Below are 15834 nucleotides of genomic sequence, written 5' to 3' on the forward strand. Positions count from 1 at the left end.
ATACATATTATTATTAATTACACATTGTGTATTTGCATACACTAACAGTAACTCATTAACGGCTTAGTGAATGGTTCCTAATTCGGTCGTTGACTGTAACTAAGCCACGTGTATAGCATCAAGCGAGTAATAGCTGTTTAAAGCTGAACTCCAAATGTAGCCTATCTCTCCAGCCTACTCTCATGGGAATAGAAGGAAATAATTGCAACGAGTTTTACAGCGCCTTTGGGAAAATGTAATAAACAGTCATTCGTGAAAATCTATTTTGTTAACCTCAAATTCGTTTTGTAAATGCTATTGCCATATCTTGTTTAAAGGTCCTTTTGGTTTACTCACGGATCAGTCCCTTTACATATGTTACCACCATGTTGCAAGAATGCAACGGTTAAAATTACATACTAAAACTGAGCGTGAAATTTAAGAAATCAACTCATTCATCTCAGATTTTTACTTTAATCTTGAAAGACCAGCGAATGAGCGTCAATTACTGAAATGTTTATTCCATATATGCTACTTTTATTCGTCTTCAATCGCGGTACCTCAAGTCTGGTGAGAAATTCCGATGCCACTCGGATGCCCCGCTTGTGCGTCAGTGCGCAGGCGCGTTCTGTCTGGAGCCGGCAGAATGCAGAGCTGTTCGTGCCAGCAGCACAGAGAACCTCGACTAGCCACAGCGCAGCGTTACCATGAACGGCTCCATCCCGCCGACAGATACCCATCCCAACTATTTCACTTTCACGACCAGCTCTAGAACAGCCTGCGACCCGGATCAACACTGCCTGACCGCAGAATGCACGGGGGAAAGAGAGGGCTGGTGGCACCGCAGAACACTTTTTTGGAAAATATTGTCAGGCGGTCTAGTGGTAAGAACTCCGTCTCCTCGTTTTAAACAACATGAAGTGATGCAGGAAAATATTGATTTTGAATTAGAGTATTTTTGTCCATGTTTTGTTTAATTGCGTCCGGACGGATTACAGAGCGATGGAACTCTTACCTGTGTCGTAGCATGCCTGGGGGTTCTTGCATTCGAGTTTCTGTTTTGTTTACAAAGTTTAAAAGTGTTGCACGCTTTATAGATACAATCGCAGTTAATTAAAAGAGATGATCCCTCGTTCAAACTCAGGAAGTAAAGAGAAGTACATGCAATTACTGGCTGAAATCAGAACGATGCTTTCTTTTGGAACTCTTGGTTCGTATGAACAGACCAAGAGTCTGCGTCTCCTCTCTTTCAGAGGGTGGGGGAGAAATTCATTGTGAGCGTTTTCAATGCTCACGGTTTGTGGATGTATATCGCCCATTGCTTCATGAATGCGGTGTCTACAGATGTGCAGTATCCCGGTGGTTTGCTGATGAGCTCGGCGTTGATTGACAAGCAAAACCGAAGGCGCTTGAAGTGACGCTCTGTCATAGACACTACCAGCTCAGTTTGTCTTTATTGTCATTATTAGATATAATTAGTTGCATATAATTCATTTAGCCACATCGGAAGTTTGTATGTGGCCATGTAAGTTTCAAAACCTTCTAAACATCCTATTGAACTGAATGCACGCTTCTGTTAATAAATTATTAATAGGCTACTCTATTCCGGATTTTAGATATTTTTGTATTCAATATTTCAACATTGTCTTAAAATAGCCAGATATTATGTGCCAGCCTGTCAATTTTGACGACTTTTGTACTCAAGGTACAGCTATAGTCAGAGTTTGATACAATGTCAATATTAATGCCAGTGGTTTTACTAGGCTTCCTTGATAATCCTTTCAAAAGTTCAAAAGGTTCATTTTCACTTTTAATACCATGCGTGCATAAACTAAAAAAATTCTTGCGAATAGTCCGCTGTATAATAATAATAATAATAATAATAATAATAATTATAATAGATAGATAGATAGATAGATAGATAGATAGATATGCTCCTTCTAGACTAGTCAAATGGGATTTTATGCAATGGTTGAGGGCACATCGCAGTTCAATTCTGTACCGTTTAAATGCCTTGAACTGACGCCGTGAATTTCTCTGAATGAACCAGAAAATCAAAGCACGACTATATTTTTCATTGTCCGACTCATGTATAAATGGGACAGAAGTAAAACTTTGAGTGAAAGAATATTTAGATAAGTTAAACTTCCCATTTCTCTTTGACCAGTTTGATGCTGAATTTCAGAACATCACCGAGAGAACGTTCATATTCATCTCAACAATCATAGCAAAATGCTGTTTTTAGGAAACGATCATAAATATGAGAAGGAAAGGCATCATTTTTCTCTGTGGAATTTGCACAGGTAATGGGCTACTTGTAAACCAGTTATGTAATCGTCATCAGGGTTAAGCTTACACTGTGAAATCCCCTGCCTTAATTGAACTCTTAACATTGAGCATTTAACGGTATATTCATGTTTTGAGTATTATGTTTTCATCATCGAGTTTGTTGTCATGCATAAGCGAGACATTTAAATTAAGTAGGCTGGACTTTATTCTTGTCGGCTGAAGTGATATACCACAGGGCTATTTAAATAAAAGACGTAAGCTTTGCCGAATTTGACACAAGGCATGCCTTTATATATATAACGTTTCATCTTGTATAGGCTGCACGATAACTTCTGCTCAACTACAAAACATCTGCAAGATATGCTTGCAATAGCGCTAGAATGACTGCTATAAAGAAACAATACAAAATCTCAAATGCAATTTTTAAATAAGACTTTAAAATATAAGGTACTATTTTAATAATACGTTAATATCCAATAAGATTTTAAAATAAAAGGTAATATTTAATTTAGCCTATTTGCATCGTAAGATCAGCGCAAGATGAATGGCTTGATGGAAAGTTGCCGTTAATTGTTTTAACTGAACACAATGGAATACGTCCCACACTAACATGGTCGTGTGTGAGTGTGCGTGTGCGCGCGCGCACGCGCGGTAATTAATTAAAGTAATAGATAGTTCAGGTCTTGTGATTTACACTTCCCAAACTATTCTCCAATAACGAAATGCATGTTCTGTTGCCAGGATTGCCGCTTTGTTTATTTTTATTTCTATAAAACAAATTGACCTAAGAATTGTTCAATAACGTAGTATCCTGTAAGGAATTGGTTTACCAGGAGAGGTCAGGTTTTGGACATTGGGCAATTACCAATAGACGCTTCAATTTTGATTGACAAGGATAGGCCTACAACACACGCTTGTTTCCCTGACCATGATTTGTCACTGTACAGTTACAGTATTACAGAATTACAGTAGTCTACGATGGGAGCACGAGGGTTAACAGTCACTTTGAGCCAGTGGCTGGAGCACAGTAAAATCCTGCACAAACATCGGTATTACATTCATACCACGTGGTATCGTTGACTAGCCTACCGGGTACAATCTAGTGATAAACCCACCGTTTACAATAGCCTACAATGAATACAATGTACACTGGCAGCAAATACATCACTGTACGGATCCGTTTTCGCAAACGTAGCTTGTGTACGGACCTTGTGGTATCATATGGTTGAATTTCATTGGACTGGAGTAGAGATGGGGTTCCGTTGTCCTACCTGTCTTAACATTTTAGTGTGATAACTAGAACGCAGAATAGTCAGAGTAAATGACAATTGAGATGGAAAACAGAGTGAATTGCTTGTGGTTGGACTGTGGTAAAAATGAAAAAATCAATTGGAGCTGGCGTCACCAGTTTTTACCCAAAGCGGGATACTTAAAACGTGGAAGCAAATAAATAATACAAAACGGGGATATGCTTATATACCCTCCATGTACTGTATAAACCATGTTTTTGTTTTTATTATAGTCGTATATAAAATATACTACCAAAAAGGGGCGATCATTTATATTTGGCAACATTTATGTCATTTATGAAAGCACTGCTGTCCATGGGTATGTAAATAATAAATAAATAAAAAGTAACTACTGAAGACTGAGAATCTTAGATGTTTCACTTTTTTCATTCTGAAAGAACCATTCTGTGCCTTGAGGTACATTGGTGCTAGTTTTCACAATATTATAGTCTTGTAGATGTTACAGTTACAGCTTATGGGAAAATACTATTCACAGCCGTGCACATTTGTAATGAATAATGGATGTGTCTTGATTCATTTGATTTTCAAATATACTGTTGCCCCCAAAACTTAATATTCAAATTATGAAACCCTGTTTTTTTTTTGTTTTTTTTACACCAAGGGCTGTATTGAACTTCAAATCTTTGTAAATAATGACTCGTTGCAAAGGTTTTCCAATCGTAATTTCATGAAAACTAATACTATAAATTATTTTTTATGCAGGGTTCTCCTTGGTGCATATGGTTTGGAAAAACACAGATATTTTTGTTCATTAAAATATAATCAAATACCACCAAAAGCATCTGATTAGTGATGTACTGGTAAAATTTCCACATCTGTTATGAATGTTATTTGTATAGTTCCTTCTGTGGAGTCTTTTTATCCTTTGCCTTAGCTCCATGGAATACAATGTAGTGTGTTATGGAAAGTATGTGTTACATAGAAACAGTGCTGCACAGTTGATTCCATGTGACGGAAGTGACTACGTCCTCTCTACACGAGGGTGATCTGATTGGAGCTCAGTGGGGGTACACCATTGGGAGCCAGAGAGCGAGGCTTTGTGGGGGATTCATGTGCCCTAAAGCGCTGGTTCTCACAGTCAGTGGGATTGGTCGGATCCAATTACTGCTATCACACCACTGCTCCCCCCCACACACACGCACACACACACACCTGGCCCTACCCAGCAGCCTATGGGACCCCAGCCAGGCATGTGGTGACATTTCTGATACTCCTCGACAGGTGCTCTTCAGCCAGCCACAGGAGGCCCACCGACCTCTGACCCCCCTCTGGGGAAAAACGCTGGGGCCCCTATTGCTATATCCCATTTCACCTTCATCACTCCCTTCTTTGGGGTGGTTTCTCCTGCAACATTCTCATTGTGTGCTCGTTGTTTATAAACAAGATGACTGAGGGGCTATTCAATATTTTTTTTCACTCTCCAAGAATTCAATAACCTGGTGTTTTTAAATGGCCTACCTGTTGTACAATAATATTACAATCCAATACAAGCTACATTATTGTTTTTTGGGGGAGTTATTTTCAATTTAGGAACCAGTATATCTTGTTTTTTCTTGACCCTGTCAATATCCAGCCCCTTTTCTTCCTAAGTAAATAAGTTTAAGGATTCATTGGAGATATCCCATCTGTAATTCAGACTTGCCTCCTTTTGTTTACAACCCAACTGGCTGCCTGGCACTGAGCTTTTGTTTAGGACAGTTAAGACCTAAGCCACACTAGTAGAAGACTGGAGAGTATGTCTTGTGTTCGTTAAAAGGAAATCACCTTCAATGACAAGGAAATGAACTTAGTTTGTCTTTTGTAAGTGATCTTGCTGGATTGTTGGGAATCCGATTTGCTGGGGTCAGGTTTCCTCCATGGTGGCTTGCCATTTCAGAACTCATGCAACATGGTGATCAAGTTTGATTCACAAATGCACACAATGAACTATTCAGCTGACAAAACAGTGAGCCGGTGGAAACAGGAGAGTATGTGAAAGTGTGAGAGAGCAAGACCTGCAAGACAGTCAGAGTCAGAGGTACTTCCATGATTACCACTGATTTATTACTGGTGCCCGTATTAGCATGTACTTATTTTCTAGTAATTTTTAATGCCTTTCCCATTTTCAGTCTTATGAATATATAATGGATTACTTGACACGGGAGATCAGATTAAACACATTTCACTTATTTTGAATACAAATACAGAGAAATAAAAAAGAGGGAAAGGGAGAGAGAGAGTGAACTGATCAGGAAAAAAGTTCTGACGTAAAATAGAGAATGGCTTTATTTTGCACCTGTGCTAGTTTGTGATGAGTTGGCTGCTTAAATCTGTTTACCCATGCTGCAAAGCTACATCAAAAAGCATGCACACTACCACATTACCCCCCCCCATGAATATTTAATAACCCACTGAATAATGGAAAGCCTGTTTTCATTTATCAAGTCATATTTCCGTATAAATCCGACTTAGACATTTCCTGGCATCGCTAATGTGCACACTCAAAAACGATCGTGGTGAGTAATTAACATATGCCCACAATTCACACAGACATTAAAAGCATAATGTTATAATCTTGTAAGCAATTACAGAATCATCAGTCAGCCAACTCCTCATTATTCTATTTTCACATACCAGGCTTGGAGTAGTGGGACTTTTTCAAAGCTTGTGCTGTCAATTTATACAACAAACAATCCTGCCATATTTTGAGTCATGCTGATTCTGCAGTTCTCTGATTTGACAGAAATATTTATTTACCAAACCAGTAACTGGTAGGCAAGTGTTGTCAGCTTGGCAACACTTCAGATATCCACACTTCTGCATAGGTTGTAAATGGTAATGGGAGTCTTTGGTGTTTGTGTGCTAGTTATGGATGTGCCAGCTATTGCCTCCTTATCCGTATGTGCATGTTTGTAAGGAGGCAGCGGCTTTTATAACTTTTATAGCTTCGAAAGAGGCAGTGACAGAATTCTCAGTGTTAAATACATTGGGGTGAATTTATGTCCTGTAAATAGAATATCTATGATAAAGCCATGGCTAAATTATTTCAGCCGTAAATACTAGTAATACTTTCATATATTGAGCTTGGTTGGCACTGTTTTTGGCTTGAAAGTTGAGCATCCCACTCTCCCGCTGAGTTTTATGGTGAAACTAAGTCAGAAAAAGATTTGAATTTGGCAAAAAAAAAAAAAAAAAGAACCTGCTGACAGTGTTGTAAGTTCAAAGCAAGTCACTAAGGTTGTTTTAAAAGTGAATGGACTGACCAAACTTCCATCCATCCATCCATTATCTATATCTGCTTATTCCTGGTCAGGGTCACGGGGGACGCTGGAGCCTATCCCAGCGTGCATTGGGCGAGAAGCAGGAATATACCATGGACTGGTCGACAACCTATCACAGGGCACACACACCATTCACTCACACACTCATACATATTGGAAATTTAGAGTCTCCAATTAGCGTACTTGCATGTCTTTGGACTGTGGGAGGAAACCAGAGTAACCAGAGGAAACCCACATGGTGACAAAACATTGCATTATATTTTAGTCCACTTAGCAGGTACTTTCATCCAGAGCCATTTACATAGCTTACATTCTTTGCACACCAGGGGTTTCCAGAGAGAACACAATCTGTGTCTGTACTGTAAAGTAATGTGTCTATCAATGTGTCACAAAATGAATTAACATGCATGCAAAGAGGGAAAAACAATATGCCTCAGCCCAGCTAGCCTAAAAGGAGGGTAGAAAAGAAGGTGCTAAAAACAGCCAGAAGCATAATCAGTAAAGAATTTCCTTACACAGGCAACTTCTCCAAGGGGTAACTGAGTAAAAGACTAGAGCAGTCAGCACGTGTTGGCACATATATAACTTCATTTAACAGAATCGAACAGAGACACATTATCCAGGCTGTCTTTTATAGTTACAGTCATGTATGTGCCGCTGTGTGTTGCGTGCTCTATTCTTTTAGTCAGCCAGTCTCATCCTTTGGAGAAGTTGCCTAAGGATAGCTATTAAAATGCATGTTTTTATGGGCAACAAGTTTCCCATTCAAAGCTCACTTTTGCCACTCTTCTCATTTTCTGAGTATCATTGCTGAAGATCAGAAAGTAGGCAGAAAAAATCACATTACATTATCTGTGCATTTACAAATAAGGCTACTCAGGTTTGGATACACTATTATTCCATCCTATCCATTTATACAGCTGGATATTTACTGAAGCAATTCAGGTTCAGTACTTTGCTCAAGAGTACAACAACAACACCCCACCTAGAAATAAAGCCTACAACCTCAGAGTTGCAGGCCCAGCTCCCAAACAATTATGCCGCACTGCTGCCCAGAACTCTTCCAAATGTGCATCGCACAGATTAACTTCAATTTCTCCGACTGTTCAATTTCTCCCATTGGACACTGCGGATGGATGAGCTTGGGTTGGCCTCACCACCAGAGCTAAAAAAACAAGCGGCGTGTTTAAGAGAGAAAAAGGCTTTGGCTGTTGTGTGAATCGCTCGTCTGTTATAGATAACCTCTCTCTGATAGATTAATGGATATCAGTGCTGACACTGAGCGAGTGTACATCCTGTTGATGCTGCAGAGAGTACAGAGGTAGAAAGATTTGAATTGGAAAGCTGGGCTATTTTGAGGATAGCTCACATACTGCTGCTTGGTGGTAGTGCTTGATGATTCCCCCTCTCCCAGCCTACAGACATGCTAATACAATACTAATGCTGACACTAATGAAATGCTAATGATGCTTGTGCTAATACTGACATTAATGGCAATGACAACACACACTAATACCAGTATGAAAGGCGCTATTGCAAATTGTTTACCCAGCTTATGTTCTTATCCATGTATGAATGCTGCAGGGCATTTTTTTAGGCATTTCCGTTTTGCCTCAAGGATACAACAGGCAGTGCCACAAAGCAGTGGTCAAAACCTGCAACCTCCTGGAGGTACCCCAAGTTCCCACAAAATGTGGGACGACGTGTGCCCGAGAAAAAAAAAATGCTTCGGAACACACCAAAAATAGCTGATGCAGGACCAGCTATCCATACGGCTTGGTGGGGGCTTGATACGTGTACACCTACTGTTAACTCTCCTCTTTTGCCCGTTTCTGGCCTGGGTGACCTTTTAGCATGTAAGAAACAGAGCGCCCACCTGGGCTATGCTTTTTCCAGTGCACTCGAGGTGGCAAGATGGCAAACAAACAGTCCGCGCCGACTCCACAACCTCCTTTCAGAGGCGTGCCAACCAGCTGTGGCGCGTCGCACGTGGGCATGAGAGCACGTCGGCGGACGATCGATGTGGGTTTGCGTCTTTCACCCAAAGCAATATGTGCCTATTCACATCCCCTCTCACAATGAGCTTCTGTTTGGGCTCATCTTGCCGCGAGGAGGTGTGCTGAGTGAGTGTTCAGCGCAACGCTGCCTCACAAAAAGCCTGGTGATATTCAGAGCGGCCCTGACTGCCCTTTTAGAACACGTGATGATCATTCACTTCGGCGCTCAGAGCGTGTGCCTTCTGCCCCTGCATTAATGCTAGGAAGGTAATGCTACATAACTATGTAATGCTACACAGACCTGTGGAATATGCGTAGTATAATACTATTCTACACACTATATGGTATATGAATGTATGTGCCATATTTATAGTGGTATGTGTGTGCTGTGGATATACATAAATAATAATAGTAATTATAATAATCATTGTCATCATCATCATCATAACAACAACCGCAATAATAATAATAATAATAATAATAATAATAATAATAATAAATTATTCATGAATTATACAATTTAAAACTCTTTCTGGATGAGAAATGGACTCAAGGCTCAAGGTCTTTCATATGTTAATGCTTACATTCAATTTTCTGAGAGTGGCAGTGGGGGTGCTGTGTGGCTTGAGTGGATTGCAACTGACTGTGCTCTCTGCGTACTTCACTTCCTGTAACTGTACTGGAATCTCTGTGACTGAGCTGGGAAAGGAGCGGTACTGGTCTCAGAGTCCAGCCTGGTCCATCTGCGTTCAGTAGCTGCTGTGTCATCCGCTCTGCGGTTTCCCAGGCCTGGTACCTGCCTTCCTGCATGGAGAACTGATGTGAGAAGAGGAAGCTTCTTATTACACTAGGGGAATAATGTTTAATAGAAAGGCATTGTGAACACTACTTTAATTATTATTATTATTTTTAATAATCAAAGGTTCAGTGATGTCCTTTTGGATGGTCTGTTTTTTCCCTTGTTTGCTTATTCTAACAAACTGTGTACTGGGTTTGACTGAAGCCACACTTAGTATGATGCAGTGTGGAACTGGAAACATGGACTTTTAGAAGAACATTATCCTCCCTGAGACACCTTACTATTGGAGCAAAAACAATAGAAAGAGTAGAGGAGTTTAAATATCTGGGAACCATTATAGACAGCACACTGACCTTTGGAGCCAGTTGTCATCATGTGCATCTCATTTGTCAATCAAGACTGTTCTTACTGTGGAAACTCAGGAAATTGATTGTCAATCAGTCACTAATGCAAGCATTTTACACCTGCTTCATTGAATCAACACTGACCTTCAGTCTGGTTTGTCTCTCTAAATAACATAAGACAAACTAAGCTGGAGACTAGATGGTGACATTTACTGAGTAGTAAGATCATAGCGAGACAGCAAAGAACCATGAAACAGCTTTATGAGGAGTGTGCAGTCAAGGAAGGAGAATGTATAATGGTCTTTGCCTCATATCTTCTGAATCATTGGTTTGAGAATTCTTACAATCACAAAGAAGGCTGTGGCCCATATCCTTTAAAACAAGAAACAAAGTAGCTTTGTGCCAAGATGTTTGCCTCATCAATGACACAGCGCATTATTGTCATATGTTTAATTTAACTAATTTAGTTGTAACCCTGTTTTAGTGTAATGCAAAATGTATTTCAGTGTTTAGTGATTTAGTTCTATGTAATTCTTGTAGTACTTGCAGAATTCGTAATTTTCAATTTGTAGGGTAATAGTAATGTAATTTAGGAATATCTAAAATGCAATTTCTGTCATTGAATTCTTAATGTAATTTATGTAAACTGTTCATTAAATTTCTCGTAAGCTGGCAAATTCACCTGAAGTTTCCCTGGGACAAATCAAGTTCTATTCTATTCTATTCCATTCTATTATGAAAAGTATTAATTGGTGAAACATCCAGAAAAACCTTTTGTTTGAATCTCTCTTTGCACAAGATTCCTGGCCTTACTGGTAGTCCTTGGAGAAAAATGTGTTTCCTTCTGATTTGTTCGAAAGTTCTACAGTTGCTTCTTTGGGTTAAACAAAGCTGTACTGTATTGTGTAATGGTACAGATTTACATTATTGTGAAGTCATTTTTTGTTCTTTTTTTATGGCCCAGAAACCAGCTTTCTCCTGGGCAATGCGCAGATTGTGGAGTGGCCTGTAGTGTACAGTAATGACGGATTCTGTAAGCTCTCTGGGTACCACAGGGCCGAAGTCATGCAGAAGAGCAGCACTTGTAGGTAAGAGAACCGCCTCCTCTCCACTCTCCACCTTAATGCCAAATGGTGTAAAGCTAGCATGTGGTTGGGTACTTTTTATTCTTTTTTTCTGATGGTTATGGCAGTAGGATATGCCACTGTGTTTTGAAAGCACCACTTTCAGTTTTAATTATGACCCTGCTGTCAATGGGCTGATTTGCTGTCCCTAATCATAAATGCTCTCCATTATGTGTAACAAACAATCCCTGTTCCACGACCAGTGCGTATGGATAAGACATTCACGCCACCGCTATCATCATGCGCTTACATGGCTCACAGCACCACCACCATGAAAAACAATAGCAACCTACTTAGGAATGTCAGGTTTTGGTGCTTAAGGTGGAATTAACTATAATTGGAGAGCTTGTGGTTGGTTTTTGTTGGCAGAAAAGGATCAGCTACAGATCAGGCCAAAACTGTTCACCTGCTTATCTATCTTCCTACCACCTTAACCGTCAGCAGGGAGGTGAGGGGAGAGGGAGCATTATTTCTTTCCAGGGGATGTTTTCTCCTCTCATACTCTTAACTTCATTTAATAACTTTATTTGAAGAGCACATTTTTTTTACATGGTACACAATAAAAGCTTTACACAATAAACATATTGATAAAATAAAGAAATACAGCAGACTAAAGACAATAAACATTGCATAATTAAGTAATACAGGTTGAAATAGTTTTGTATGTTTGAAAGCATGTTTAAAAAATGTGTTAAATGCGATATAAATGAGTCAGAGGCTTTTAACTCTTTAAGGTGTGAGATTACAAATACAGTTGTTAATTTAACATTCTGATGCTGATGTAACCATTACTACTGGCAATAAATGGAAAGCAATGGAGTTCTGACTTTGAATTAAAAATAAATAAATAAACATACAAAAGACCAATTCTTCACAGGGTTAAAATCTGGCTGGGCCAGTGAAGCCCTTTGTTCAAATGCAACCCCCTCACCCCATGTTCCTGCAGTGAGGCCCAGCCCGAACCCATCATGTTCGTCATGGTGACAATAGCTGGATCGACAGCCCCTCTACAGGTGGCCAGAACTGCAGTCCACCTGTCTCAACTGACTCAGTGATGCCACCAAAAATATGCTCCGTCTGGCGTTTGCTCAACACAAAAGTCGATTGCACACTGAGGCCGACAGGCTGTCGTTGCCATGGAGACTCCTGGGAATCGTCGTCCGGGTTCCTAAGTAAAATTATTAAACTGTGCGCGAGTTTTTTTTTTTTTTTTTTTGGCGGTTCTGGAACGGGAGAGCAGGAAAGTGACAGAACAATTGAAAAGAAGAAGGCGGAGAGAGAACATTCTATTTCAGAGAGCCAAATTTCTCTGTTATTCCAGAAATGTCCCTGAAATACAAGCATTCTCCACTGCATCGCATTAAGCTCTTTTCATCTGCTTCTTGTTCTCTCACTCTCTCATTAAATCTTAACTTGCTGTCAGGTGAAGAACATAAGCTATGAATTTGGGCCATATTCTGGATGTGCTCTGTCATTTTTAGACACAGGAAAGCCTAGTGGAATGAATCCTGCCATAGCCTTTCTTCCTGAAGATCACTTTGTTTTATAGTCTGGATGGAGTAGTCTGGTGAAACACAGGCTAATTTGTGTGGCATTCTGGGTAATTGTACTGTCCCTAGATCTCAGCGCTGAGGATGAAGGGTTGAGGCCATGATTTTGGTGCTTAAGGAAGCAAAACTGGCACCATGCCCACTCACACGACGAAATGAATTGCAGTTCCCAGTTGCAGTTCCCAAAAATGGGATGAGTCATTTAGCAGAAAAGGAGGAACTGCACTATTTTCGAATATAGATATGCATCATTTCCGTTGCAGTGCAGCCAGATGTGCTTAATTGAATACCCAGTTCTTTTTGGAGGAACTCCCAGTTTGATGTCTGTTGTAGCACTGGAGAAGTTGCATGGGGAAGCGGTGGTGTTCGACACCGCAGCAGTGATTCGCTGACGCCGATTTGGTGCCGGCACCAGGCTTCAATGAATCTCTATGATGTTGTTGCTGTTCTTCAGAATAACTTTTCAGTATCAACTGGACTCAGAGGCACACGGTCATTGAGTGTGAGTGATCTGATGGGGTGGAGATGGGTTAGGGAGCCTAACTCATTCTAAGTCTCTCTCTCTCTCTCTCTATCTATCTCTCCCCACACCTCCTTTCTACTCCTCTTTGCTCTCTTTTCATGCAGTTTTATGTACGGCGAGCTTACTGACAAGAAGACAATAGATAAGGTCAGACGGACCTTTGATAACTATGAGTCCAATTGCTTCGAAGTGCTGCTGTACAAGAAGAACAGTGAGTATTCCATAAGATGTGTGGAGGGTGGAAGTGCATTCATTCCAATGGAGTAACGTGTGGTTTCTGGAGTCTTTAAAAATTTCTTATAGCCTTACAAATCATTGTTTCACCTGCATGGCAGTTGCTAAAATTAACAGAAAGTACTAAGTAAGGATTTGCAGAAATGTCAGTCAAACCTAAGGACAAAACACCATTGGGACTGAACTTAACCCAACTCCAACCCCACCCCCCCCTCCCCCAACCCAGACTCAGAGAAGTCACTCTGTGTGTAAAAAAAAAAAAAAAAAAAATATATATATATATATATATATATATATACACTAATTGTTTTAGTTCAATATGTGAAAACACCCATTACAAGGATGGCAAGTTTGTTTTCTTCATAGTTTTTACCATTTCATTCAGACAGCTTTAAGCCTGGTTAGAGGCAAACCTTTTACCGTAGCTTGAAACAATTTTCATGCAGTCTCTTAAAGCACCACATGGGCCTGTCCCCTGATCTTGGTTATCAATAGCTTTAATAACAGTAGCTTCAGGCTAGTTCTGCATTCAAAAAGTTGTTAAATATTTGAAATTGGATAGCGTGAGTAATGTTTGGCTGGTGTGTACATGGTACTGCTATTGTATTTGTCCATAAGTATGCGAGAGGGCCTTTAATGCATGCTCCGAATGCTTTCTCTGTGGTTTACTGAATCATGTGACCAAATTTTGACCTCAGACAGGATTTACAACAGGGATCTCTAAATCAGTGCCACAGTGTCTGCTGTTTTTGGTGTTTTACTGATTGAAAGGAAACCGCAAAACCCAGGACTGGAGTTTGAGGTCATTGGTGTATAATCTGTCGCTCCAGCACAGTTTCCGCCCCTCAGAATGCTCTCACGCTCAGGTCACCCCTCTTTCTCCGGTGCAGGGACCCCCATCTGGCTCTACATGCAGATAGCGCCCATCCGGAATGAGAACGACAAGGTCGTCCTGTTCCTCTGCACCTTCAAGGACATCACAGTCTTCAAGCAGCCCATTGAGGATGAGACCACCAAGGGTAAGGCACAACTCTTTCTGCGGGACCCCAAATTCTCCTGGGGGCGCAGAGGGTGGGGCCTCCCTGGGAATGTGCTGATCGACTGCGTCTGTGTGATGTCACGGGATAGAAGAGTCTTTGACCTCACTTATTCAGCCACTTGCTTGTCCGCTTGTTTCTTACTCATGCATTTACATCCGCACACTCATTCCCTCACTCTTTCACACTCACTTGTTCATTGTCTCACTTCATTAATTCGTTCACTCACTCCACTACTCACTCACTCGCTCACTCATTCACTCACTCACTCAATTAGGTTGACTGGGCCTGGAGTAAACACCAGTGTTTTTCACTCATTGACTCTGGCGTGGAGTCTGTGTGAGTCCTTAAGGCAATACAAAGCAAAGCAAGGCTTGGCCTGTGAAGACAGATGTGCTATCAGCATCTATCTAAGCAGCAGGAGAAACAGTGACCAAGCACTGTGACTGACAGGCAGGTTGAGTCCAGACTGAGTCTGTAGGCCTTAAGGTTTCTTGTCTGCAGTCAGCCATGTAAGGTGCTTCTCCTTTGACACAAAAGCTGTCCGTTCCCCCCAATGGTGCTGCAAGATCTGAGTGCCTGTGCAGCTGACAAACAGGTGTGAGGGGTGTAATGTCACAGTGATGTTAAGTTAGGTAAACTCCACTGACGTCCCAGCAGCGCGGTGGCAGCAACTGCGTCCGTGGAGACCACGCATCCGACTTCCATTTCAGTTTCAATTTATTTGTGGGGAGTGTTTTATGGAAAGCTGTCACAAAGACGCTTTACAGAGTGAAAGAGAAGCGCAAAAACAGAGCAAGAGTGAAAACAGAGGGGACTTCGATGACAAGGGGTTGTAGGAATAGGTGGTGGATCATGCCACAGGTGGATTGTCACAGTCATGTTCTTCCCTAAAAAAAAAACAATATCATGACATACAAACCAAAATCAATCACAATCATAGTCCTCTCTGCCACCACTCTGAAGTATTGTGCAGTCCAGTTACTACAATGTAGGCAGTCTGTCCCTTGTGTGGAATTAACCAATGGATGGGACAAAGGCAGAAATCCTGATGCTATAGAGGTATCGTAATGCCAGTAGAATCACATGTGGATCTAGGAAGCATATTGTCATCCGTCTTGTGCATTCCCTTGTTCCTCATAGCTCCTGTTAAGAAGATGATAATTTTAAGAAAAGAGATATTAGACCTGTGGTTTGTAGAGAATGTATGCAGGAACATACACACCCAAGCAGTCACTTAAAAGCCATTTATGGCTTAGCGTCTTCCTGAAACCTATGGGGGCACTGTATGTGTTTACCAACCCTGCTGATAATTCAAGCTTAGACCAGCCTTAGAGGGTCAAGCTGGTTTAAGCAGTTTTTTTTTTTTCGACACTTCTAGCTGGTTT

At 40.8% G+C, this 15834-nt stretch overlaps 1 protein-coding gene across 1 annotated transcript in view; it reads left to right on the forward strand.

The window, feature by feature from the left end:
* Positions 1 to 592: 592 nt before the first annotated feature.
* Positions 593 to 15834, forward strand: part of LOC135257049 (potassium voltage-gated channel subfamily H member 5-like) — a 94644-nt gene continuing 79402 nt past the window's right edge. The window contains exons 1-4 of the mRNA XM_064339448.1: positions 593 to 863; positions 10943 to 11066; positions 13280 to 13386; positions 14300 to 14428. Coding sequence (XP_064195518.1) covers positions 791 to 863; positions 10943 to 11066; positions 13280 to 13386; positions 14300 to 14428 — 433 coding nt within the window. The 5' untranslated portion in view covers positions 593 to 790. The remainder of the gene's footprint in view (positions 864 to 10942; positions 11067 to 13279; positions 13387 to 14299; positions 14429 to 15834) is intronic.

Source organism: Anguilla rostrata, chromosome 6 (genome assembly GCF_018555375.3).
Source record: "Anguilla rostrata isolate EN2019 chromosome 6, ASM1855537v3, whole genome shotgun sequence".
NCBI classification, from domain to species: domain Eukaryota; kingdom Metazoa; phylum Chordata; class Actinopteri; order Anguilliformes; family Anguillidae; genus Anguilla; species Anguilla rostrata.